The sequence below is a fragment of the Cervus elaphus genome, chromosome 33 (assembly GCF_910594005.1).
Source record: "Cervus elaphus chromosome 33, mCerEla1.1, whole genome shotgun sequence".
In the NCBI taxonomy this organism is placed as follows: domain Eukaryota; kingdom Metazoa; phylum Chordata; class Mammalia; order Artiodactyla; family Cervidae; genus Cervus; species Cervus elaphus.
In genome coordinates this window covers 6,757,338-6,784,921 of record NC_057847.1, presented here as the reverse complement: position 1 = coordinate 6,784,921, position 27,584 = coordinate 6,757,338, and the positions used below count along the sequence as shown (strand labels likewise).

Below are 27,584 nucleotides of genomic sequence, written 5' to 3'. Positions count from 1 at the left end.
GTGCAGGTGTAAGGAGGCTGCAGGAAATGCTCTTTCTGTGCTGAGAATGGCGTTCTCTTCCATACTGATACAGTAGCCACTGGCCACACAGGGCTACAGGGCCCTGAGAGTGCAGCCAGCATGCCTGGGGAATTTTTAATTTTAACTAAGACTAATTTAAATTTCAGTGGCCACGTGTGGCTGTGTGCTGCGCTGTGTTCAAAGTGTCTGACTCTTTGCAATCCCATGCACTGTAGCCTGCCAGGCTCCTCTGTCCATGAGATTCTCCAGGCAAGAAGACTGGACTGGGTTGCCATTTCCTACGCTAGGGGATCTTCTCAACCTAGGGATAGAACCCGTGTCTCTTGCATCTCTTGCATTAGCAGATAGATTCTTTACCACTGCACCACATGTGGCTAGTGGCTACCATTGTGGACCTCACAGGTCTAGAGAGCAGAGCATGTCAGACTTGGGAGAGAGGTGAAATGTAATAAACAAACAGAGCCAAACAAGCGTGGGTTCAAATCCTGACGCGGCCACGTACCAAGGGTGGCACCTGAAGCCTCAGCTTCACTTACCTTGCAGCATTACTGTATAGATTAAACTGATGAACTACTATTTAAAAACTCTAAGTAAGTATATTATGAGCCCCTACTCTGTTTTGGGGGCCAGGGATGGAGTGCTGAGGGGGTACAGAGAGGGGCCATGGCACAGTGGGGTACTGACATGTACATATGGATGCATCTGTCAACTTCTCTCTCATCCATCTCCTGCCTTATTCAAAAGGTAAACAAGAGCCTTTTGAGATAGCTTACAGAGATACTTGTAATACAGAGGAATCAAAATTGAAATGAGAAACCAAGATGAAGGAAAATTAAGGTAAATATGATGCAGCTGGAAAAAGTTTCATAAAAAGTTCCCGTCTATTTGCTAGACAAAGCTACCAAATGTATTCTGGGCTTTCTGGCAGATGATCAAAAATAAAATACAAACAGTGACAAGAATAATAATGTCCTCAAGTTAAGAACATGACCATTTCTGAGAAGAAGCACTGATGGGATACCAGGAAGGGGATATCAAATGAGGAAATGCTATTGGTAAAAAAAAAAAAAAGGTAAATTCAGGAGGGCTTCTCAAGGGCCAACCCTGTTAAGATATCTCCAGGCAGGCTGACAGCACCTTGCCAAAGTGAATCTCAAGAAAAGAAATGTTCTCTGGACAGGTATAAACAATGGGTTTCAATTCAGGGTGGTGAATGCCCTTCCTGAGGGCTGGCCAGGGTCTTCTGGGACCAGAGAGAGACAGATAATAGGTAGGGTGGCTGAGAACAGCATCAGGGAGGCTGCAAGGGGACTCTTTTTTTTTAATATTATTTTTAACACCTAAAATATTTTGTATTGGGGTATAGCCGATTAACAATATTGTGATAGTTTCAGGTGGACAGTGAAGGGACTCAGTCATACATATACATGTATCCATTCACCCCCAAACCTCCCTACCATCCAGACTGGCACATAACCGGCACATTGAACAGAGTTCCTTGTGCTATACAATAGGTTTTTGTTGGTTATCCGTTTTAAATACAGCAATATGTACATGACCTTCTCAAAGTCCTTAACTATCTGCAAGGAGACTTTTAAGCCAGATCTGGAAGAGTGGGCTGGAGAGGCAGGGACTTCACCTATACCTGCAGGGAACCAGAAAGCACCTGAACCCAGGTGTGAGAGGGGATGGGATAAACGTGTTTTGTTTTTTTTGTTTTTTTTTTTTTATGGTTTTACATGTATTCCCCATCCCAATCCCCCCTCCCACCTCCCTCTCTATAAACGTGGTTTAATTCACTGATTCATGACTTTGCAGAGGACTGGCAGGCTTGGTGAGTTCCCCACAAGTGCATTGGCCCTCAAGAGTGGGAGCAGAGCCCTGCTGGGAAGAGAGATTCCCCTGAGAGCGACCCTTCAGCAGAGTCAGCCTACCATCTCTGACTTCCTGGGAGGGAACAGGACCCAGCCTCTGGGGGAGCCAGTTCTTGCATTGTCTCACACTGCAAGGGCTTTGGCAGTGGGAGTGGCCAGCCCCTGTGCCCACTAGAGGAAGATGGGAAAGAGGACTGAAACTTTATATCTTCACCCTGAGCCACCTGGGCAGAAGAGAAAGGGCCCTAAAAAGGACCCAGGAGTATCGTGTCTCCAGGTCGGGGCACCTCCATACACCTGGGTGGCCAGTCACAGGTATTCCTGGCATCCTTCCATCAGCTCCTCCACGCCCCTCTGTCACTGAGCTTGGTGGCTGATCTTTGCAGGTAGTCATCACTGTGGGAAAGGGGAGGAATTGATTTCAGGCCCATGGACAATCCTGTGAACAGTAAAATAAATAACAAAAGCGATCTCTGGATATGGAAAAGCCCATATCTCTCTGCTCCCTATCCCAATTCCGCTTCCAGGAAAAAACCACTGTCAATGGCTTAACGTAATTACCTCTAAAAAGGATGCATCTTCCCAAAATATATCTTATATTTTAAAACAAAAATGGCAGTCTTGTGCTCATGCTCAGTCATGTCCGATTCTTTGTGACCCTATGGACTGCAGCCCACCAGGCTCTTCTGTCCAAGGGATTTTCCAGGCAAGAATATTGGAGTGGGTTGCCATTTCCTCCTCCAGGGGATCTTCCGACCCAGGGATCAAACCCAAGCTGCCTGCGTCTCCTGCATTGACAGGTGGACTCTACTACTGAGCCATCTGGGAAGTCCATGGCAAAAATGGCATAATTGTATAAAATATAGCTTGTTTTTATTACACAGTCGTATATCAGTATGTATGTAGATGGAACCATATGAAACTGCTAATATTTGACTTTCTTAACTGTCTGGACTGGGTGGTCCAGCCCATATTCCTTATCACCTGCTGGATGGTTCTGACTTCCACAGAGCAGTGGCCCTTTCTGCTTTCACCAGCCCATGAAGGCTTTGTTTTCCTTGGAGTGATGGATTCCATGCTAGGGACCTTAGGCTTGGGGTTGGGGGGGAGGAGTGGAAAATAGGCAGTTAGCTGGTGGCATAGCATACCTTCCAAGGTTCTCATTCTGTTAAACAATCCTTTCTGCCCCCAAAATGCGGGCATCCCTGCCTTGGGCAATGCTTTTTAGTCCTTCAGGAGAGGGCTCCTTCTGGACTGGCAGCTCATAGACAGAGTCTCCATTTGGGTTTTGCCTTTTAGACCCCAATCTCCTGAAATATGCTCCCCACACCACCTAGCACACAGTCTCTTGTCTACTCTGGTCCTTTTTGGTCCCTTCAGCACTTGGATTTTCTCCCCAGGTCTACCTTCCCACTCACCTTTTAGCATTTCTTACCAGTTCAATGATACCCCAGAAATGCATGTTGGTGGTGTGGCTTTAGACTTCCAAAAGCTCTGAAGAGGTCTTTGGGAACCAGCAGCTTATCCTTCTACCCTCAAGTTATAGTCATCCCCATTCTGATTTTTAAGATTAGGCAGACTCTGGGTCCAGTGCAGGACACAGATCCCCACAGTCTCATATTGACCAGCCTCAGAGCTGGACAAGGGGGCCTGAGCCAAGAAGAAACATCTCACTTCCAAAGGGCAGGGACTTGCAAATACTCCTGCTTCACCTTATAGGAAACCCCTTACCTGCCTTCCTGGGATGGGTGCCAGGCTGCTTCCATCCTCCTGGTAGCTATTTATCCACCCACCCATCCATCCATCCACCCACCCACTCACATCTATCCATACATCCATTCACCCATCCATCCTTCCTTCCATCCATCTCTTCATCCATCCATCCACTCATCCACACATTTATCCATACATCTACCCATCCATCCATCCATCCATCACTCAGCAAACATTTTGTGAATTCTTTATGGAATGAGTGAGGCAAGGTTTTGCTCCTAAGTATCTCACAAATGTGGGAGAAACACATACAATGACACAAAAATCAGAAGTAAGTGATGATACAGAAAGAGCTGCTGCATGTGAGATGTGTGTGCCTGTGGGTGAGTACATGTGTGCATGTTTATGTGTTCCTAACTCATTCTGAATCAAGTACAGAGACACGGTACTTGACTCAGTCAGTCTTTCCCATCAGGAAGCTTCCATAAGCCTCTTACCCTTCTTCATCAGAGGGCAGATAGACTGAAAACCACAATCACAGGAAACTAACCAATCTGATCACATGGACCACAACCTTGTCTAACTCAGTGAAACTATGAGCCATGCCGTGTAGGGCCATCCAAGATGGACGGGTCATGGTGGAGAGTTGTGACAAAAAGTGGTCCACTGGAGAAGGGAATGGCAAACCACTTCAGTATTCTTGCCTTGAGAACCCCATGAACAGTTCAGTTCAGTTCAGTTCAGTTGCTCAGTTGTGTCCGACTCTTTGTGACCCCATGAATCGCAGCACGCCAGGCCTCCCTGTCCACCACCACCTCCCGGAGTCCACCCAAACCCATGTCCATTGAGTCAGTGATGCCATTCAACCATCTCATCCTCTGCCATCCCCTTCTCCTCCTGTCCTCAATCTTTCCCAGCATCAGGGTTTTTCAAATGAGTCAGCTCTTCTCATCAGGTGACCAAAGTATTGGAGTTTCAGCTTCAACATCAGTCCTTCCAATGAACACTCAGGACTGATCTCCTTTAGGATGGATTGGTTGGATCTCCTTGCAGTCCACAGGACTCTCAAGAATCTTCTCCAAAACCACAGTTCAACAGCATCAATTCTTCAGCATTCAGCCTTCTTTATAGTCCAACTCTCAAATCCATACATGACCACTGGAAAAACCATAGCCTTGACTAGAAAAGGCAAAAAGATAGGACACTGAAAGATGAATTCCCCAGGTCGATAGGTGCCCAATATACTAATGGAGATGAGTGGAGAAATAACTCCAGAAAGAATGAAGAGACAGAGCCAAAGCAAAAACAGCATCCAGTTGTGGATGTGACTAGTGATGGAAGTAAAGTCTGACGCTGTAAAGAGCAATATTGCATAAGAACCTGAAATGTTAGGTCCATGAATCAAGGCAAATTGGAAGCGGTCAAACAGGAGATGGCAAGAGTGAATATCGATATTTTAGGAATCAGTGAACTAAAATGGAGTGGAACGGGTGAATTTAACTCAGATGACCATTATATCTACTACTGTGGGCAAGGATCCCTTAGAAGAAATGGAGTAGCCATCATAGTCAACAAAAGAGTCTGAAATGCAGTACTTGGATGCAATCTCAAAAACGACAGAATGATCTCTGTTTGTTTCCAAGGCAAACCATTCAATATCACAGTAATTCAAGTCTATGTCCTGACCAGTAATGCTGAAGAAGCTGAAGTTGAACAATTCTATGAAGACGTACAAGACCTTCTAGAACTAACACCCCAAAAAGCTGTCCTTTTCATGGTAGAGGACTGGAATGCAAGGGAGTCAAATACCTGGAGTAACAGGCAAATTTGGCCTTGGAGTACGGAATGAAGCAGGGCAAAGGCTAATAGAGTTTTGCCAAAAAAACACACTGGTCATAGCAAACACCCTCTTCCAACAACACAAGAGAAGACTCTACACATGGACATCACCAGATGGTCAACACCGAAATCAGATTGATTATATTCTTTGCAGCCAAAGATGGAGAAGCTCTATACAGTCAGCAAAAACAAGACTGGGAGCTGACTGTGGCTTGGATTATGAACTCCTTATTGCCAAATTCAGACTTAAATTGAAGAAAGAAGGGGAAAACACTAGACCATTCAGATATGACCTAATTCAAACCCCTTACGATTATACAGTGAAATGACAAATAGATTCAAGGGATTAAATCTGATAGACGGAACTATGGACAGAGGTTCATGACATTGTACAGGAGGCAGGGATCAAGCCCATTCCCAAGGAAAAGAAATGCTGAAAGGCAAAATGATTGTCTAAGAAGGCCTTACAAATAGCTGTGAAAAGAAGAGAAGCGAAAGGCAGAGGAGAAAAGGAAAGATATACCCATTTGAATGCAGAGTTCCAAAGAATAGCAAGGAGAGATAAGAAAGCCTTCCTCAGCAATAATGCAAGGAAATAGAGGAAAACAATAGAGTGGGAAAGTCTAGAGATCTCTTCAAGAAAATTAGAGATACCAAGGGAACACTTCATGCAAAGATGGACACAATAAAGGGCAGAAATGGTATAAACCTAATAGAAGCAGAACATATTAAGAAGCAGTGGCAAGAATACACAGAAGAACTATACTTCCCCTTCTCCTCCTGCCCTCCATCTTTCCCAACATCAGGGTCTTTTTAAATGAATCAGCTCTTCTCATCAGGTGACCAAAGTATTGGAGTTTCAGCTTCAACATCAGTCCTTCCAATGAACACCCAGGACTGATCTCCTTTAGGATGGACTAATTGGATCTCCTTGCAGTCCAAAGAACTCTCAAGAGTCTTCTCCAACACCACAGTTCAAAAGCATCAATTCTTCCTACCCAGTTCTGTGTATTAACAGACATAAAAGGAGAAACTGACAATACAATAATAGTTGTTGTTGTTCAATCCCTCAGTAATGTCTGATTCTTTGCAACCCCATGGACTGTAGCACCCCAGGCTTCCCTGTCCTTCACAATCTCCCAGAGCTTGCTCAAACTCATGTCCATTGAGTTGGTGATGACATCCAACCATCTCATCCTCTGTCATCCCCTTCTCCTCCTGCCCTCAATCTTTCCCAGCATCAGGGTCTTTTCCAATGAGTCAGTTTTTCGTATCAGGTGGCCAAAGTATTGGAATTTCAGATTCAGCATCAGTTCTTCCAATGAATATTCAGGACTGATTTCCTTTAGGATTGACTGGTTTGATCTTGCAGTCCAAGGGACTCTCAAGGGTCTTCTCCAACACCACGGTTCAAAAGCATCGCTTCTTTGGTGCTCAGCTTTCTTTATGTTCCAACTCTCACATACATGACTACTGGAAAAACCATAGCTTTGACTATATAGATCTTTGTTGGCAAAGTAATGTCTCTGCTTTTTAATATGCTGTCTAGGTTGGTCATAACTTTTCTTCCAAAGAGCAAGCATCTTTTGATTTCATGGCTGCAGTCACCATCTGCAGTGATTTTGGAGCCCCCCAAAATAAAGTCTGTCATGCTGTTTCCTCATCTATTTGCCGTGAAGTGATGGGACCAGATGCCATGATCTTAGTTTTCTGAATGTTGAGTTTTAAGCCAACTTTTCACTCTCCTCTTTCACTTTCATCGAGAGGCTCTTTAGTTCTTCTTCACTTTCTGCCGTAAGGGTGGTGTCATCTGCATATCTGAGGTTATTGATATTTCTCCTAGAAATCTTGGATCCAGCTTCATCCAGCCCAGTGTTTCTCATGATGTACTCTGCATATAAAGTTAAATAAGCAGGCTGACAATATACAGCCTTGACATACTCCTTTTCCTATTTGGAACCAGTCTGTTGTTCCCTGTCCAGTTCTAACTGTTGCTTCCTGACCTGCTTACAGATTTCTCAAGAGGCAGGTCAGGTGGTCTGGTATGCCCATCTCTTGAAGAATTTTCCACAGTTTGTTGTGGTCCACACAGTCAAAGGATTTGGCATAGTTAATGAAGCAGAAGTAGATATTTTTCTGGAACTCTCTTGCTTTTTCGATGATCCAGCAGATGTTGGCAATTTGATCCCTGGTTCCTCTGCCTTTTCTAAAACCAGCTTGAACATCTGGAAGTTCACAGACTCTGTGTCTTTCTTAGAGTCTTGTTCATACAGGGGTCTTCCTGTTAGTCTCCAGTTAGTTTTCTGTGAGAATTTTTCCACACAAAGATGTATTTTTGGTGTGTTCGTGGGGGGGGGGGGTGAGTTTACTCTGCCATCTTGATTTGGACGCTCATCTTTTTTAATATAGTCTTTCAGCATTATAAGTTTCCTTCTAAGCAAGTTCTCACTGCATTCCACAACTTTTAATAAACTTTTGTGTCTTCATTTTCATGTAATTGAAAACACTTTAAGAATTTTTCTTGAGATTTTGATTTGTTTGTTTCTTAATCTCCAAATATTGGGGGATTTTCCAGCTATTTTGATTTATAGTTTAATTTCTTTGTGGTCTAAGAGCAGACATTATATGGGTTTTATTTTTAAAATTTGATCAGGAATGTTTATGACCCAGAAGGTGTTCTATCTTGGTGAATGTTCCACGTGAACTTGAGAAGAAGGTATATTCTGTTTTCATTAGATGAAGTATTCTATAAATCTCAATTAGATCCAGTTGACTAACAATCTTATTCATTTCAACTATGTCCTTGCTGATTTTATGCCTGCCAAATACATTAATTACTGATAAAAGCATGTTGAAGTCTCCAACTATAATATTGGATTTACCTTTTTCTACTTGTAGGTTTACCAGTTTTTGCCACATGTATTATGATGCCCTGTTATTAGGCACATACATGTTAAGTAATGTTATATCTTCTTTGGGAGTTGGCCACTTTATTTTTATGTTATTCCTGTTTATATTCCTCATAATTGTCCTTGCCCTGAAGTCTACACTGTCTTAATTGAGTATAGCTACTCCAACTTTCTTTTGATTAGTTTTAACATGGTATATTTTTTCTCTGTCTGTTTATCTTCAGTCTATCTCGGTCTTTATAGTGAGTTTCTTGTAGACAACATGTAGTTGGAAGCCTCACACTTTTAAAAGATGAAATCTTTGGATCTTAGCAATCATTCAGACATGAGGATTATAGGATGACTCAAATGTTTTCTTCAACAATTGATAATTTCATTCACTGAGATGAGAAATGAAAGGGAAAGAGCAGATTAGAAGACAGAGGAGATGTGTCTTCATGTTGAGTTTGTTGTGCCCATGGCCTATCTGCTGGAGATGTCCAGGGATTAGCGTGTTGGTGGATCTAAAGTTCCAGATAGAGATGAGGGTTAGAGACATTGAATTCAGTCAAGTGCTTTGATCCTGTTAGTGGCCCTGGGAAAGGGTGGGCATGCACAAGGGGAGTGGGCAGACTGAAAGAGAACAGAATAAGGACCACCAGTTTGATAGAATTCCTTGATTTCAATGACAGAGTCCAGATGGCTTTGATCAAATAACAAACTGCAAAAATGCAAACACAAAATTTCTGTCTTTGCTTCATTCCCTCTTGGCCTGCCAACTTTATTCTCTCTTATCAGCTATTTTTGGGACACTAGGACCATAGCCCCTGGCAGTTCTGGAACCATATTTCAAAACTTTGTGACTAGAGAGGAAAATCCATCCCCAGTTCCAATTCAGATCATTCCAGGGAAAGCCTGTGATTGGCCCTTGCTTGCATCACACCCCATCTCTGAGGTACCATGATTCATGGTCCCTATCAGAAACACTTTGGGCAAAGGTAGGAGAATTTCCTGAAAAGAAAATAGAGGAAAGCATATCAGGCAGACTGAAAGCATCAGCATCTCCTTCAGACACCAAGAGATCAAAGTGAGGGGAAAGAGCCCGGGGAGGAGACTGAGGGAACCCCAGAATAAAAAGAAGACAGGGAAGTGCAGTCCTGCAGAAGTCACAGGGGCGAGCTCAGGCAACAGGGCTTGGCTGAAAGATTCCTGGCACTAACTTGGGCAACGTTGTCCCTGGAGGGATCAGTGCAGTGTTGGTGGGTATGCACATGCAACCCAAGGCTTGGGAAGGTGTGAAGGGTGGGAGAGTGGAGGCAGGGCAACAGTTTCAGGCAGTTCAGCTATGGACTAGAAACAAGAGGAAAGCAATATCTGGAGGGGGTCAGGAGGCCAAGAAAATTCATTTTAAGATAATGAAAGCTTCAACTTGAAAATGTTGCTGACAAGGGGGTACTGTATTTATTTTCTGGTGGAATTATCATGTCACTAAAACAGGATTTTTGATTCATTAAAAAATTTTAAAGCAAAACAGAAGTTTAGATTTTAATCATATTTATAGGAGTTCTAAGTTTTGCTTTACAGAATTGCTTGTTTGCTTCAGCTGTCTCCTTCCCATCTCTACTCTTGGAGGAGATGGGAACAGGTCTGGAGTCCAAACACTTGTAATTTTGTATTCTGGTATCTATTCTCTGAGTACAAAATATTCCCTTCCTTGGCTAAGATTCCTGAGTTTCTTCTTTTGTAATAAAAACAAACTCCACCTTTGTGCCTAAAAAAAAAGATAGACAAAACTTGCATCTTTATGTAGGAAGGAAAAGTCAGAATAGAAAGAAGATGTAAGAGAGAGGGGTGATTGTATTAGTTGTCTACTGCTGCATAACATATTACTCCAAAATTTTGCAGCTTAAAATGACAAATATTTATTTTCCCACATAATTTCTGAAATCTAGGAGTGGCTTAGATGGGTGGTTCTGAGCCAGGAACCCTCATGAGGTTTTTTTTTGTTTGGTTGGTTGGTTTTTGCTGTTGTTGGCTGCACTGGGTCTTATTTGCAGCATGTAAGATTTTTTTTTTTTTTTTTTTTTTGAGTTGCCACATGTGGGATCTAGTTCCCTGACAGGGATAAAACCAGGCCCACTGCACTGAGAGCACAGAGCCTTAGCTGTTGGACCTCCAGGGAAGGCTCCCTCATGAGACTTGTATTCGTTTTCTGGGGTTTCCATAACAAAATGCCACCGACTAGGCAGCTCAAGCAACAGACATTTCTGTCCTCACAATTCTGGAACTAGAAGTCCCCAACCAAAGATGCTGGGAGGGTTGGTTTTTCCCGAGGCCCCTCTCCTTGGCTGCAGGCAGTTACCCTCTTGCTACTCTGTCCTCAGATGATCATCCCTTTGCACACACAGCTCTGGTATCTCTTTTTCTTCTTACAAGGATATCAGTCACATTGGATTACACCCCACCCTAACAACTTCAATTTAATTTCACCACCTCTTTAAAGGCCTTATCTTCAAATACAGTCCCATTGTGAGGTGCTGGGCTTAGGACTTCAAGTTATGAACTTGAGAGGGGGAGTGGACACAATTCAACACTCAACAAGGTTGCAGTCAGGACACTGGCTGGAGCTCTGGTCATCTGAAGCCTTGATCAGGGCTGAAAGATATGCTTCCAAGATCACTGGCTGTTAACTAGAGACCTCCGTGGGGCTGCTTGAGTGTTCTCATGACATGGCAGCAAGTTTCCCCAGGCTGAGCAATCTTAGAAAGAACAAGGGGGAAGCCCCAAGTCTTGGAAGCTATACTCTATCACTCCCATCTTATTCTATTTGTTAGAAGGAAGTCCCTAAGTCCACACCCATGGTAGGGAGAACGAATGAGTCTTCATCTTTGGAAGGGAGCAGAGTCAAAGAATATGTGGGCATATGGCATATTTTCATCACCACAATAATCGATAAAGCAAAAGCCCTGATGGAGGGGGCCAGAGAGGGCAGGCTGCAGGGGTGAGTGTGGAGCTGTCAGAGGCCCCTTCCCTGGGCACCCCTTAGGTGCTCACAGGTATGGGAAAAGGCAGGGACTGAACAGAGCTGGAAGCCGAGGGTGACTTCTTTCTTTTTTCAGTGATGCAGATCAAGGAGTTCTGCAGAGTGATTAGTGAGAGGGAGCCTTGAATTTGGAGGTATTTTTTTTGCAGATAGAGCTGACTAGAGTCCACTCAAGGATCCCTAAGCATTTCTAAAGTCTTAGGGGAGGTACAGGTCAGGAAATTTCCCTGGCCCCTATTGTCAAGATGGTGTGACCCATCCTTGGAATGCTCAGCTCAGTGCTCAGACTTTGCAAGGTGAGAGAAGGACACAACGACAATCACAGGACAAGAGTGGATGTGGACAGAGGGGACCACAGAGTATGCAGCTCCTTGTACCGCTTGTATTCCATTTATGGGTACTTACAAAACTACTCTGTTCCAAAAAAGATTTAAGTTCAGTTTCCAGGCTGGTTGAGATAGAAATGAAGCTAGGATAGTTGATACACTGGGAAGAAAAGCAACAGCCAAGGAGTTGTGATGAAATGAGTAAACAGTTGCCATGGGCAGAGAGCCTGGTGCTGGTCTGGGGTGGGGCGGGGGAGTGGCAGTTGGAGGATGTGGCCTCTGCAGTGGAAGCATGGAGTCCTAACCAGTAGACTGCCAGGGAACTCCTCGGAGGACATGGCTTTTGGAGTGGAGAAGTTCTGGGTCATGGGAAGACCAGGGGAAGTTGTGGGAAGTGGAGGCAGTGGAGTCTGGGAGTCCAGGACACATGGCAGGTTCAGCCCCCAGGGATGGCAGGACTGGTGGGGACACCTGGGGGCAGGTCCTGGAGGCTGGAGAGGGATGATGTCCATGGAGGTCAGTGGCGTGGGTGAGGGCGAAGAGGGTGACAGAGCTGAAGAACACAGGTAGGCCTCAAATTCCTAGCTGGGGGGAGAAGAGAGGGGCCTGGGCCACAGTAGGGAGTCAGAGGTAGAAAATGCCCCCTGCCTCTTCCCCACCTGCCACCTCACTGGGGTATGTGAGGTGGTAAGATAGACCAGCCTCTCTTTGAAAGAGCTGTAGCCTCTTTCAAGGAATCTCAGTCTGATTATTGCCTTTTATTTTTTAGGTGCTCAACAAATGCTGGGAGGTATACATTGCCGTAAACATATTAATGCCCATGCACTAAGTAAAAAATGGAATGAGAAAATTCTTTGTTCAGCAGAACAAAGAGGCAAAGACTCTCTGTCACATTTGCCCACTGCCTGCAACGGGACACTGCTCTCACCTCCCCACAGTCTGCTCAACCCAAACATGCTGACCTCGCATCCTCTGTACTTTTCCTTCTGCCTTTGCTAAAGTTACAGCATCCATAGAGAATGCCCCTTTCTTTCCACTGTGAATTCTTGCTCATCTGACAAAGCCAATGTCAAAGGACACCCTCTCCAAGGGCTTCCTTCTCTGTTTCACTGAACAGATATTTCCTAAGTTCCTCCCAGGGGCAGGTCTGTGTTACAAGAAGGGAGTATGTGATGAACAAAAAAGCCAACCTCTGTGTCAGGATGAGAGGACAGGGCTGGTGGTGGGCAGGGGTCCTCCTGAGATCAGGGCTCCGCCTTCCCTCCCCGACTACAGGGCAGCTACTCAGGCCTGCCTGATGCTCCCTGGGTACCAGAAGCAGCCAGGTGCTGAGACAGGTTTGAAAGGAGGCAGGTCCAGACTGAATTTTCAGCTATGCTACTGATTAATGAGTCCCATGAATGAAATGGGGGTATCAGTGTCTTGTGGGTGCATGAGGTTTAGATCAAGTATGTTGCGTCTCAAATTCTGGGGCTGGTTCCCTCAGCACTCCGTGTGGCGTATGGTAATGACGGATGTTCACAGATGTCTGACCAGACACAGTTTGAGTTTCTGGGTGGCAGAGATGCTGTTCTGAGGATGTTCAGAACCACCCCACTCCTTATGTTGAGCCCAGTGAGGAGTGCTAAACAGACGTTCAGTAAAGATGAGATAGGGCTTCCCTTGTGGCTCAGCTGGTAAAGAATCCGCCCGCAGTGCGGGACACCTAGGTTCGATCCCTGGGTTGGAAAGATACCCCGGAGAAGGGAAAGGCTACCCGCTGCAGTATTCCGGTGGGTCACAAAGTCTAACATGACTGAGTGACTCTCACTTCACTTCAAAGATGAGATAGGACTGAAGAAGCGGAGAGAGGCTCCTCTAGCACTTGCCATGGGACTATGATGCACCCATCCATTCTTTCAGGAGTCCTTTCTTGGCCCCATGCCAGGCACTCAGGGCTACACTGATAAGCACTTGTGGCCCCTACCCACCAGGGCTCCAACTCATGGTCATGAAGACTGACATTTTGCTTTCTCTCTGCACACAGGCTGTTGGGAGCGGCTGCTTCAGGATGTCAGGGTTGAGACTGGTAAGAATTGCATCTCTTCCATCAAGGGGTTGTTCATGGGAGTTGCCAAACGCTGACTCAAACCACTCCCAAGGAAAGAAGAAGTAAGGCAATGTGACCTTGGAAGGAAAATACCGGACACAGGGAGTTTGAGGGAAAAGTCAAAGTCGCTCAGTCATGTCTGACTCTTTGCGATCCCAAGGACTATACAGTCCATGGAAGTCTCCAGGCCAGAACACTGGAGTGGGTAGCTGTTCCCTTCTCCAGGGAATCTTCCCAACCCAGGAATTGAACCCAAGTCTCCCACATTACAGGCAGACTCTTTACCAGCTGAACCACCAGACAGATTGTATTACCTAAAGAAAATGAGTTTGGCCAAACTTGGCCTTGGCAGGATGGCCATGTGCAAAGAGTAATCCCTCACTTATACTCAGGGCTTAAAATGTCTTGACAAAACCCACTACTATATTTAAAATAGGTGTTCCACAAGGTTGTACTCTATAGCACAGTAAGATACTAAATATCTTGTAATAACCTATCATGGAAGAGAATGTAAAAAAAGAATTGTTGTTGTTCAGTCACCAATTTGGTCCAACTCTTTGTGACCCCATGGACTGCAACACGCCAGGCTTCCCTGCCCCTCACCATCTCCTAGAGTTTGCCCAAGTTCATGTTCATTGAATCAGTGATGCCATCCAACCATCTCATCTTCTGTCATCCTCTTCTTCTGCCTTCAGTCTTTCTCAGCATCAGGGTCTTTTCCAGTGAGTCAGCTGTTTGCATCAGGTGGCCACAGTATTGAAGCTTCAGCTTCAGCATCTGTCCTTCCAATGAGTATTTAGGGTTGATTTCCTTTAAGACCGACTAGGTTGATCTCCTTGCAGACTCTCAAGAGTCTTCTCCAGCACCACAGTTTGAAAGCATCAGTTCTTTGGTGCTCTACCTTCTTTATGGTCCAGTTCTCACATCTGTACACAAATATATATATATGTGTGTGTGTGTGTGTGTGTGTGTACATGTAACTGAATCACTTTGCTACACATCTGAAATTAACACACCATTGTAAATCAAATGTATTTCAGTAAATTTTTTAAAAATAAAATGAAAAATAAAAGAACCTAGAAAAAAATATCTTGACAACAATATTTTTCATTTGTTGACTCCTCCATTTATCTAAATAAAGGCAGCCCAGAGCTACTTCTAGACCCATCTTTTCTCCTGTGGGAAGAAAAGACTGGTGGGTGGGCACATGGGACAAGGCATAGTGCGCATTTCAGCCAATGGCTGAAATAGCCAACCCATCTCGGAAGACTGAGGATCATGTCTCTTAGAAGTGGATTCTTTGTGTCTTTGAGATTCCTCATAGTGATTTCTGTCTCAGGCTAGGGCAGGAGCTCTTCTGCATCATGGGCAGAAGTCAGTTGTCAGGTATTTCTTATCACAAAGAGCAGTGAAAACCTAGATCCCTCTGCTTTCTGTGACTCATTCTCTATTTCTTTTTAAAAAATGTTATTTATTTATTTGACTGCACTGGGTCTTAGTTGAGGCACACAAGATCTTTGTTGCATCATGTGGGATCTTTACCTGTGTCATGCAGACTCTTAGTTACAGTGTGTGGGATCTAGTTCCGTGGTCAGAGATGGAACCTGGGCCCCCTCCTTTGGAAGCGTGGAGTCTTAACTTGTGGACGACCAGGGAAGTCCCTCATGCTCTATTTCTTTTTTTTAAAAAGTCATTTATTTATTTATCATTTATTTTTGGCTGCGTGGGTCTCCGTTGCTTTGTGCGGGCTTTTTCCCCCTCTAGTTGTGGTGGGCAGAGGCTATTCTTCATTGTGGTGCTTGAGCTTCCATTGTGGGGGCTTCTCTTGTGCAGAGCACAGGCTCTAGGCAGGGGCTTCAGTGGTTGCAGCACGCGGACTCTAGAGTGTGGGCTCAGTAGTTGTGCTGCAGGGGCTTAGTTGCCCTGAGGCACGTGGAATCTTCCCCGGCCAAGGGTTGAACCCTGTTGCAGTGGCAGGTAGATTCTTATCACTGTGCCACCAGGGAAGTCCCATCCTTTATTTCTTGATTCTCCATATAGACTTTACTTTTTTTTCCTGTAGCTGATAGCTTTTTCTTTACCTCTTCTTGCTCATTCTTTCCCTGATTCAGCTGCTTCTACAGTCATCTTTTTCTTCCAGTGGAGTTCATAAAGAAGCTCTACTTTCTGCTCCTTGCTTTCTCATTTATTTCCTAGTAGAGCTTTGGCCAAATTGAGTGAATGAAAGTCCCATTACAGCTCTTTTAGTTATTCTTCCGGCTCATGTTGGGCTGACATCTTAAAATTCAGTATGAATTGGAAACGGTCTCTCTCTCTTTTTCATCTCTGGTTAGTATCAAGCTTGTATGAGATGCCCATCATCTGTCTTTGATAATTTTCTCACTTTGGTGATTTCAGCAGCTGTTGCAGCAGCGCAGTGCAGTTTTCACACTGGAATTTCATCCTTGTAAGAAAACTTCTCCAGGTCTCTGAGGCTCCTGCTGTGATTCAGTTAGTTCACCAAAGCCAGTATGTTGTTCAGGCTGGTCTTCTATATCCTGTAGCAACTGTTTTTGCTGTTCTTTTTCATTTAGATTTCAGTTTTATACAGTTGTTATAGGCACACAGTTTAAAGAATCAGTCTCCCACTTCCTCTCCCAGAGAGGTGACCACAACTGACCTTCTAGTTAATTCTCTGATGCTTCTCTCCATGTGGACAGGGCCACTTGAGTTTTTTATTCCAGGCATCATCTATTACTGATTTCCTACTGGGTGAGAAGAGCCTTAGCTCCTCACTCCTATCCTTGCCCACAGCACTCACAGTGTCTCTTTCTCCCCAAATTGTTAAATCCAGCTTACAGGGTTTACTTCTTTTGTCTAAGGAAATGCTCCTCTCAAACCCAACATACGATTCTCTGGGGAAGGGTGGGAGAGGGATAGTTAGGGAGTTTGGGATTGGCATGTACACTCTGATATATTTCAAGTGGATAACCAGCAAGGACCTGATGTATAGTACAGAAAATTCTGCTCAATATTATGTAACAATCTAAATGGGAAAGGAATTTGAAAAAGAATAAATACATGTATAGGTATAACTGAATCACTTTGTGATACATCTGAAACTAATACAACATTGTTAATCAACTATACTCCAATATGAAAGAAAATGTTTTTTATTAAAAAAAAAAAGAAAATGTTCCTCTCAGTTGAGCCCTGAAATGTACTCTAAGTGCTAGACTGTAATTATCTTGTTCCCTATCTGCCTTGTTTTCTATGTACTTATCACAACATAACCACCACCTCACCCTACCCCGGCCCAGCTTTCTCCCAGGTACATCAACACCCTTGTAAAGTGATTCATCTGGGAGTTCAGTCACTGCCATCCTCAGGAGAAGGTTTCTCCCAGAGCTGCTGACACCATATCTAAAGTCATCTCTTCTACTCCTTAGGCACACGTCTCAGGATCAGTCTCCTTCACAACTGCCCCGGACATTTCTTTTGCCTCTCCTTTACCTGAGTCCCTTTTCTTGGACCCAAGCTTTTTTCCTTCTTGGTTTACTCCCTTGTTTTGATCAAGCACAACCTGTAATAGCTTCCTGAGATAGGGTACATATGAAGTAAATATTTTTAACAACTTGGACATCTAAAACTATGTGTATTCACATTTGAATATCAGCTGTACATAGGATTCCATACTAGATACAATTTTCCCTGAAAATTGTGAAAACATATACTCCTTCCGATTTCCAGCATTGCTATGGAGAAGTTGGAAACCCTTCTAATTCTTGAGCTTTTGTATGAAATTTAATTTTTCTGTCTGAAAGTTTTTGTGATCTTTTCCCTATCCCAAATATTTTGAAACTTCATGATTGTGTATGTTGGTATGGACTTATATTCATTCTTGGTACTATTGACTGAAATTTGTCCCCTAATTATTTTTTCTAAAAGACTTATGAGAAAATATTCATCTTAAAAATATTTATTATCTTTATATGGAAATGACAATTGGGCTGGGTAAAAAAAATTGTTGGATTCTTTTTTCTATTTTTTTAATTGTGGTAAAAAAATATCACATTCAATTTTCCATCTGAACCATTTTTAAGTATGCAGTTCAATATTGTTATATATATCCACAGTGTTGTGTGACAATATGAGAACATTTCCATCTTGTGCACTTGAAGCTCTTCACTAATTAAACATGATTTTCCATCTGTTTTCCTCTAGCCCCTGCAACTGCCTTCCTACTCTCTGTTTGTGTGATTTTTAACTGCTTTAGACACTTTCTCTGAATGGAATCACACAGATTTGTCCTTCTGTGGCTGGCTTCTCTTGCTTGGTATAATATCTTTGAGGTCCATCCACATTGTAGCATATGAGAGAATGTCCTCCTTCTTTAAGGCTGCATGCAATCTCAAAGCGAAGAGTTGACTCATTTGAAAAGACCCCGATGCAGGGAAAGATTGAAGGCGGGAGGAGAAGGGGACAACAGGATGAGATGGTTGGATGGCATCACTGACTCAATGGACATGGGTTTGGGTAAACTCCGGGAGTCGGTGATGGACAGGGAGGCCTGGTGTGCTGCGGTTCTTGGGGTCGCAAAGGGTCAGACACGACTGAGTGACTGAACTGAACTAATATTCCATAGTGTATAGTGTTTGCTGTGCTATATCATTTCACATAAGGTATTTGAGTATCTATGGATTTGGTATCTGCAGGGGCTTCTGCAATCAATCCCCTGAGGATTCTGAAGGATGACTGTATATTTTACATTTTTTATTTGTTCATCCGCCAATGGACATTTGGGTTGCTTTCACCTCTTGGCTATTATGAATAATGCTGCAATTAACATAGAAATGCAAATATGTCTTTGAGATCCTGCTTTGAATTTCTTTGGAAATTTACCGAGAAGTGGAATTGCTGGATCATAATTCTATTTTTAGTGTATTGAGGAACCTTCATACTGTTTTCCCCAGTGGTGTCACCATTTTACATTTCCACCCACGATACAAGGGTTCCGGTTTCTCTGCATCCTCAGGAGCATTTGTTGTTTTCTGTTCTTTTTATAATGGCCATTCTAATAGCTGTATTCCTCTTTTCCTGAGGTCTTTGTAGGAGTTGTTCAGCCCTCATATATGACTTGAATTTGTCCTGAATTATTTCCTTATAAGAGTATTTGTCTTTTTATCTGCCTACCCCTCAAAAAATTAACTCTAGGATCAGTATCCGTCCTAGAGTTGATTTTTCTTTGTCATCATTTCAAAGAAATTATGGTGTGTCTTCAACCCATAGATTCAAACCTTCATTAATTTCTGGAAAGTTGTCTTGAATTATGTCTTTAAGTGATTTTTCTGTGTTTTTCCCCCGTTTTTCTTCTTTGTGCACTTAAATTATTTGTATTTTCACCTGCCTTCCATATCTATGCTTTTCTGCCTAATCCTAATTTTTTGAATTTCTTTGTCATTTTGCTCACTTTTTTCTCCTGTCACCTGTGATTTTTACCCTGATTTTAGCAGTGCTTATTTCCCTGTTGTTGTTTCCAGTTTGCTTCCACTTCTGGCCCATGTTTACTTGTTTTCCTCCATTTCTCTTTTGAGCTCTGCCAATTCATGTCTCATCCTTTTTAGTTGCCTCAGTATCTAATATCTGAGCTCAGTAAATTTTTTGAAATCATGATGAAATACTTGGTTACAACTTTCCACTGTTCTGTGGCATTTTGTTTTCCCCTGGTGAGTGTTATTCACCTGCTCCTTTCCTCCTTTTAAATTTCAGTATCTTTGTGTGTAGACCTGTGCTTTTTCCTTTGGGATTACTCCTCTTTGAGTAGGGTGAGCTTTCTTGGATCAGAAATAGGTTCATGTGGGTTAATGCCATGTTGCAGGCCAGGAAGAAACCTAGTGAGATTTTAGTCTTTGCTTTCCCCTAGCCACTGGATTTGGGTACTATAGGGCTATTCAAACGGCAGAGACTCTCTTTTTGCACCTCATGGGGGACACTTTCCTGCAAAAACCAGGCCAGCGAAGCTTCCCCTGCCATCACCCATTAACATCTTGACAAGAACTTGAAAGGACTGGGGAGGGGTGAGTAGGAGAGAGGGAAGAAGAAGAAACAGGAGAAGGAGGAGAAGGGGAAGCAGGGAGGACAAGGGAGAGAGAGCACATTCCAGTCACTTGGCATCTCTTGGTTGGAAGGGACAGCCCCCAGGGAGGTAAGTCTTGAGCAGGAAGGGGAAGGTGGAACATGGATCTGACCTCTCTGCCCTCCAGGGTGACCACGTGTGGCTGAACCCCACCTCTGCCGACAAGACCAGGGTGGCAATCGGGGGCATCATCAAAGAGACCAAGCCTGGCAAAGTTTTGGTTGAAGATGATGAGGGCAAGGTGAGTATGGCCACACACTCCTCAGAGGCTCAGCCTTCTCAGTTCCTGTCCAGAACCCTGAGCCCCTCCCTTCTCTGGTGCTGCTCCCAACACCCGGGATTCTAGAACCCAAGTCTGGGAACCACGTGGCAGGAGAGACCACAGGGGAGTCCTGTCACGGTGGGCACTGTGTGTCTGTCTAGGGAACTGTCTCTATAGGGAAGAAGCAGGGACCAGGTTGGAAGATGGAAAAATCAGACAATTAGGGGAGCAGGAGAGAGTGGAGTGGGAAAAGGGCTGGGGCAGAGAGGGGAAGGGCCAGAAGCTTGTTTTCAAAGTAATGCAAGGTGAGCAGGAAGGACAAGAGAAGCGAGGGTGGGAGAGATGCATGAGAAAGATGCCTGGAGGGGGGCCCCCAGCACATGAGGAGGAGAAGGAGACCCATCTCACATGAGCAAGGCAGCCCAGATAAGAGACTAGGAAACTCAGGATGACCTGTTGGGGAACCAGCTCAGTCACCTGTCAGGCTGGGGAGGAGCAGGGGAGGGGCAGAGGGGAAGGACTTGCAGACTGGGGCCTCCAGCTGGTCACTGAGGTCCTCCCTCGGCAGCCCTCTTTGCTGAGGGTCTGCAAAGTGAAGCATATAGAGTCTTGGCCTCCAGGGAGAAAATTCTAGAGTGTGACCTGTGAGTCCTATCATATGGAAGCCAGTCAAATAATAACAATAATGTCTCCTATTTGCAAAATGACATAACATCAATTATTAAAAAAAAACACTTGCACATTTTTATTTCAGCCATCTGTGAGACCCCAGCTGCAAGCTGCCCCTATCCCAATTGTAGCCATATCTAACTCCTGGCTCTGCACACCTCTGACCCTGGTCTGAACTTCACGCTTAGCCCCAGTACACACTGACCCCTAGCCCTAGACACGTGCTGACTCCAGGCTTGGCTTGACTCAATCCTTTGACCTTCACCACAGACCAACCCTGGCCAGGTGCAGGCCACCAGGTCAGCTGGTCCATTGAGGACATGGAGGAGAGTTTGGCCCTCTCAGGAGAGCCTGTGCCCTTTGTTCCAGGAACACTGGATCCAAGCAGAGGACCTTGGCACCCTCAGCTCCATGCACCCCAATTCGGCTCAGGGCGTGGATGACATGATCCGCCTGGGGGACCTGAATGAGGCAGGCATGGTGCACAACCTCCTGATCCGCTACCAGCAGCACAAGATCTACGTGAGTCTCCCTCGGCCTTGTGTGCCCCCCACGGCACGCTTGGGCCACACATGCTGACCTGGCTCGGGAAGCAAACCATGCCCATGCTCCACACGAGCAAGTGACCCTGAACTAAGGTCCAGGAGGACTCTGAGGGCTACGGTGGTGGCCCAGCCTCACTGAGGCCCCTGTGGGAGGCAGCTGAAGACTTGCTTCATACATTCAGTCTAGTTTCATTGAGCCTCTTCTAAATACCAGTTCAGTTCAGTTCAGTTCAGTCACTCAGTCATGTCCAATTCCTGCGACCCCATGAACCGCAGCACACCAGGCCTCCCTGTCCATCACCAACTCCCAGAGTCCACCCAAACCCATGTCCATGGAGTCGGTGATGCCATCCAACCATCTCATCCTCTGTCGTCCCCTTCTCCTCCTGCCCTCAATCTTTCCCAGCATCAGGGTCTAAATACCAGACAGAGCGCTAAACATTAGCCACAATGTTAATGTTAGTGCTAAACAGAAACCACCTCATTTAATGCTCCTGTGAAGGCATCCTCACCTAGGAGCTCTTGCTCTTGGTGAGCATCCTTTCCAGCTGAAGGATCTGAGCTACCAGGAGTCTCATCTCTCAGCCCAGAATCAGTCCCCGCCTCCCTGCCAGAGTCAGCCATACCTGGCGCCCTTGCAGAGTGGCATCCGAAGTCGGCACCGATCCTCAGACTAGGGGCCACTAACCACGTCCTCCCTCCCGCAGACGTACACAGGCTCCATCCTGGTGTCGGTGAACCCGTTCCAGGCGCTGCCCCTCTACACCATGGAGCAGGTAGAGCTGTACTACAGGCACCATGCGGGCGAGCTGCCGCCGCATATCTTTGCCATCGCCAACAGCTGCTACTTCAACATGAAGAAGAACAGGAGGGACCAGTGTTGCATTATCAGGTGAGGTTCTGGGTGGGCCACCCACCATTTCTGAGCATCTCGTAAAGGAGGGAGCATCTCCTCTCCCCAAACCTCTCCAGACCAGCGTGCGACTTAGAGGCCCTGAATCAATGAGCTCCCCCTGCGTCTGGCACCTGTGGCCCCTCCAGCCTGAAGGGTCGCTCCGAGGTGTCCTTCCTTCAGAGCCTACTCTTCTCCTATTATCAGGGACTGAACAGCCCCAGCCTTCTGTGAATGTTTTCTGAGACAAGGAAGAAAGCGTGGTGGTGGGTTGGTTTAGAAATGGGACCCAGGATAGGCACTTGGGGTGCAAGGATCAAACAGGTGAGATCCCTCAAAAACAACCTCAGGAGGACTTCCCTGGTGGTCCAGGGGTTAAGACCCCCGACTTCTAAGGCAGGGGGATCGGATCCAGCTGCTGGTTAGGGAAATAAGATCTCACATGCTGCTGCCAGAAATAAAAAACAAAAATGAAACAACTTTAGGCAGATCTCAGAGAGGACGGCTCTCAGGCTGCTGGACCCAGAAGGGATGTGTCCCTCTCCAGTCCAGATGCTGATCCCAGCTCAGAGAGAGACTCACTGCCTGGCCTGGCTTCTCTGCCTCCTGCCCTCCTGGTCCTCATGGAAGAGAGGCTGAGCAGGAAAGGAAGGGGGAGAGGAAATTTGGCTCCAGGGCTCCTTGCTTGGGGCTCTAGTAAAGTCATCTCTTCATTCATTTGTTTATTCAGTCAAGATTCTGCTGTGTGATCCGATTGTGTGTCCTTCTCTGTCCTAAGATGGCTACAGTGGCCAAGGAAAGGGACTAAAATCCCTGCCTCGTGGAGCTTACATTCTAAAAGGGGAGACAGGCAATAAATAGACAAATTGTTTTGGCAGATAATAAGAACTTTGAAGAAAAACACTGCAAGGAAAGAGGAAAGAGAGTAATGGGGTCACTGCCTTAGGTGGAAGGGCAGATTGGGTTCGCCTCTCTGAGGAGGGGCCACTGGAACAGAGATCAGAACGAGGTCCTACAGTGTAGGTTGTCCTGTTGCATGCTCTCAGCAACTCTCTGAAGTAGATACTCCTATTCCTGTTGGGGAGACCTCCCACCAGAGAGGTTGATATTCTTTCCTAGTGACACAGCCCTGAAGCAGGAGCTGGAAACCCAGAGCTCTGGAAGAGGGGACAGGGAGGTGGCCTGGCCAGGAAGCTTCACCCCCAGGACCACAGGGCCGCAGAAGAGCCCAGAGCACCTGGGCCGTGAGCGAGGCCCCCAAGTCCTCTGCCCTCAGCGTCACCTTCCCATGCAGGGGCGTCGTGGGAAGCGTCACCCTTTATGTCACACCTTCACTTGTGTCAGGGAAGAGGAACACTTGGATCAAAACTTCTTAAAAACTTAATATTTTCAGATGAAAGCGTGTTTGTCTGGAGTTTGCTTCAGCATAGTACAAGAGGGATGTCCCTGGCAGTCCTGTGGTTTAGAATTTGTGCTCTCAATGCAGGGGCTGCAGGTGTGATTCCTGGTCAAGGAACTACCATCCTGCACAGTGTGGGGGAAAAAATTGTACAGGATGGGAATCAAGATTGGTCAGGAGTTGCAGCTGGGAATGGGACTCCAGGAGTTCATTAAGAAAACTGTAAAGTGCAGGAGTCCCCTGGGGATCTTGTGAAAATGCAGATTCTGGCTGAGTAGAGCAAGGGAGCCTTGACGTTTGCATTTCCAATTAGGCAGCAGGCGCTGCTGGCATCTAGGCCATACTTTTATTAGCAGCATACTGCAGCATTCTGCCTTCATTTGTGATATTTGACACTTTCTATAATTTAAAAATGTTCATAAAAGCAACGTTTCTCCCTTTATAATAATAATAGTGTTAATTACTGCAATCCTGAGTGTATGCTATGTGCCAAACATAAGTGTGTTTTTCAATTTTAACACTCTAAGAAATTTTTATCTTTATACTGATTAATTATTTTATTGTTAAGGTTTAAAGCATGTAGTTTTATTTTGGTTTCCTCTTTAATTCATTATATTTTAGAAGAGTGCCTGTAATTTCTAAATATAAAAATACTTCCACCTTTTAACTCGATTTCTAATTTAATCACATTGTGATTAATATGTTCTATATGTTATTTACTCTGAAATACACTGACTTCTTTTACAGCCCTATTACTTGGTCAACTCTGTGACTATTTTATGTCAGCTTCAAGACATTTATATGTTCTTTGTTAGCTCATGAGTCTATAAATAATTATTAGTTTAAGTTTATTAGTGCTTTTTATATATGCTTTAGATTTCCAATAAAAAAAAGTTTCAAAAACCTCCTTTTAGTTTCCACAAAGTTGGCTTTGTGTATTTGCAGGCTGTGTTATTAGGTGCATACAAATTTGTGATATTGATATTCAGGGAATGGTTTCTTTTATTATGTAATGCCCTATTTTTTCTATTAATGCTTTTTTCCTTGCTATATTTTGTAGTAATATTTTGTCTATTTTTTGGTTATTTGTTTTTTTCCCAAACTCTGTGTGAGCATAGTGTTTTGGCTATTTTTTCTGATTACTATTTTATGGCATATATTAATGCTTTTTTTCTTCCAGTTTTATTGAGATATAATTGATATACAGTTAATTATAAGTTAAGTTTAAGGTGTATAGCATAATGAATTGACATACATCATGGAATGATTATCACAAGAAGTTTAGTGAGCATCCATCATCTCTTACAGATACAAAATTAAAGAAACAAAAAAAAAATGTTTTTCCTTGTGATAAGAATTCAGGATTTTCTCTCTTAACAACTTTCGTATGTGATGTGCTAATAACACTTATCATGTTGTAGTTTACATGATAAATGCTAGATAGAGTATTTTGTGTTGTATGTTTTCCCTTCTACTACTTTAAATATATTGTGCAACTCCCTTCTGGCCTGCAGACTTTCTGCTGAAAAGTCAGCTGATAGCCTTTTAAGAGTTCCCTCGTACGTCACTGTTTTTCTCTTGCTGCTTTTAATATTTTCTCCTTGTCTTTAATTCTTGCCACTTTAACTACAATTTGTCTTGGTTGGGTCCTCATTGGTTGATCTTTTTTTTTTTTTTTTTTTTTAATTTTTTTATTAGTTGGAGGCTAATTACTTCACAACATTTCAGTGGGTTTTGTCATACATTGATATGAATCAGCCATAGATTTACACTTATTCCCCATCCCAATCCCCCCTCCCACCTCCCTCTCCACCCGATTCCTCTGGGTCTTCCCAGTGCACCAGGCCGGAGCACTTGTCTCATGCATCCCACCTGGGCTGGTGATCTGTTTCACCATAGATAGTATACATGCTGTTCTTTTGAAACATCCCACCCTCACATTCTCCCACAGAGTTCAAAAGTCTGTTCTGTATTTCTGTGTCTCTTTTTCTGTTTTGCATATAGGGTTATCGTTACCATCTTTCTAAATTCCATATATATGTGTTAGTATGCTGTAATGTTCTTTATCTTTCTGGCTTACTTCACTCTGTATAAGGGGCTCCAGTTTCATCCATCTCATTAGGACTGGTTCAAATGAATTCTTTTTGACGGCTGAGTAAAATTCCATGGTGTATATGTACCACAGCTTCTCATTGGTTGATCTTGATTGGGACTCTCTGTGTTTCTGTACTTGGATGTCAGTTTCCTTTCTGAGGTTGGGAAAATTTTTAGCTATTATGCCTTCAAATATGTTCTCTGCCCACTTTCTCTCCCTCTTCTCTTTCTGGGACCCCTATAAAGTGAACATTAGTATTCTTGATGTTGTTCCAGGAGTCTCTTAACCTGTCCTCATTTCTTTTCATTCTTTTTTTCTGTTGAGCATCAGTGAATTTCACTGCAGTTTCAGCTTGCTGGTCCATTTCTATATATCATCTGATCTACTGCTGTTTCCCTCTCTTGTATTTTTTTAATTTGGTTATTGTATTCCTCAGATCTGTTTGGTCTTCTTTATACACTCTAACTCTCTATTAAACTTCTTACTGTGTTCATGCATTTTTTCTGAGTTCTTTGAGCATCTTTACAGTCATTACCTTGAGCTCTGTCTCAGGCAGATTATTTGTCTCCACTTTACTTCGCTCCTCTGGAATTTTTTCTTGTTCTTCTGTTCGGAACACATTCCTCTGCTGCCTCCTTTTGTCTAATTTGATGTTTTTACTTCTATGTATCTGTTAGGTTGGTTACAATTCCTGACTTTGGAGAAGTGACCTTTTGTAGGAGACAGCACACTCTGATCACCAGAGCTCTATGCTCTGGTGGCGCCCCCTATGTGAGTGACTTGGGTCATCCACTGTGGTGGGCTGATTACCAAAGGTGGTCTAGTAGGTGTCACTGGCCCCTGGTCCAGTTTGTTGCCAGGCCCTGCCTCATATGGAGGCTTCTGACAGCTGGCGAGGCCTTGTCACAAGGCTGCAGGCCCCTGAGGGATCCTGGGGCTAGTGGTGAGCAGGGCAGAGTTCTCGAATGGGTAGTTGCCGGCCTGGGAATCCCAGACCCAGTGTTGGCCCACTGATGGGCGGGGCCAGCTCCTGACATGGCTAGCTGCAGGGTCTGGCATGTCCCCAATCTAGCTTTGTCCTGTTGACGAGTAGGGCTGTGCCTTGGGGTGTCTTGGCGCTAGTGCTGGCTCACAGTGGATAGAACTGGATTTCCAAGCTCTCTCAGAGCTGGTGTCAACCTGCTGGTAGGCAGGACCCAGGGGTTTTCAAGGTTGGTGTTGGCCTGATTGTGGATGGGGACTGGAGTCCAGGGGGTTCTGAGGGTAGTGCCAGCTCACTGGAGGGTGAGGCTGTGTGCTGGGTCCTCTAGTGGACAGGGCCAGGTCCTGTCCAACGGTGTGCTCTGGGGGTCTTAAGGCAGCAGGCCTGCTATGGGTGGAGCTGTGTCCTGGCCCTGCTCATTGCTTGGCATGTGGTGTCCCAGCACTGGTACCAACAGGCTGGTGGGCAGGGCTGAATCCAGGCTGAATAAGCTAGAGGGAGGATTCCACCCTGGCACTTTGGAGCACCAGTGTCCATGTGGTCAACAAGCTCCACAAGAAGGCTGCCCGCAGTGTCTGTGTCCCAGGGCAAGACGCAGTTGCCTCCTGTCTCCAGGATGCTCACTAGGACCAGCAGGCAGGTCTGATCCAGGCTCCTTTCAAATCACTGCTTCTGCCCTGGGTCCTGGAGCATGTGAGATTTTATGTGGACCATTTACAAGTGGAGTCTCCATTTCCCACAGCCCTCTGGTTGTCCTGAAGGTAGGCCCCACTGACCCTCAAAGCTTCCTCACTCCTTGGGGAGAACCTGTGTGGTTACACTTCTTCTCCCA

General features: G+C 44.8%; 1 protein-coding gene across 2 annotated transcripts in view; it reads left to right on the top strand.

Annotated features, from left to right (window-relative positions):
- The window catches only part of MYO7B (myosin VIIB), a 111,741-nt gene that overhangs the window by 20,627 nt on the left and 63,530 nt on the right, over positions 1-27,584 (top strand). For both annotated transcript variants that reach the window (XM_043893997.1, XM_043893996.1), the window contains 4 exons: positions 13,731-13,772; positions 20,036-20,149; positions 21,209-21,361; positions 22,092-22,276. In XM_043893997.1, the coding sequence (XP_043749932.1) occupies positions 13,755-13,772; positions 20,036-20,149; positions 21,209-21,361; positions 22,092-22,276 (470 nt within the window). In that variant the 5' untranslated portion in view covers positions 13,731-13,754. The remainder of the gene's footprint in view (positions 1-13,730; positions 13,773-20,035; positions 20,150-21,208; positions 21,362-22,091; positions 22,277-27,584) is intronic.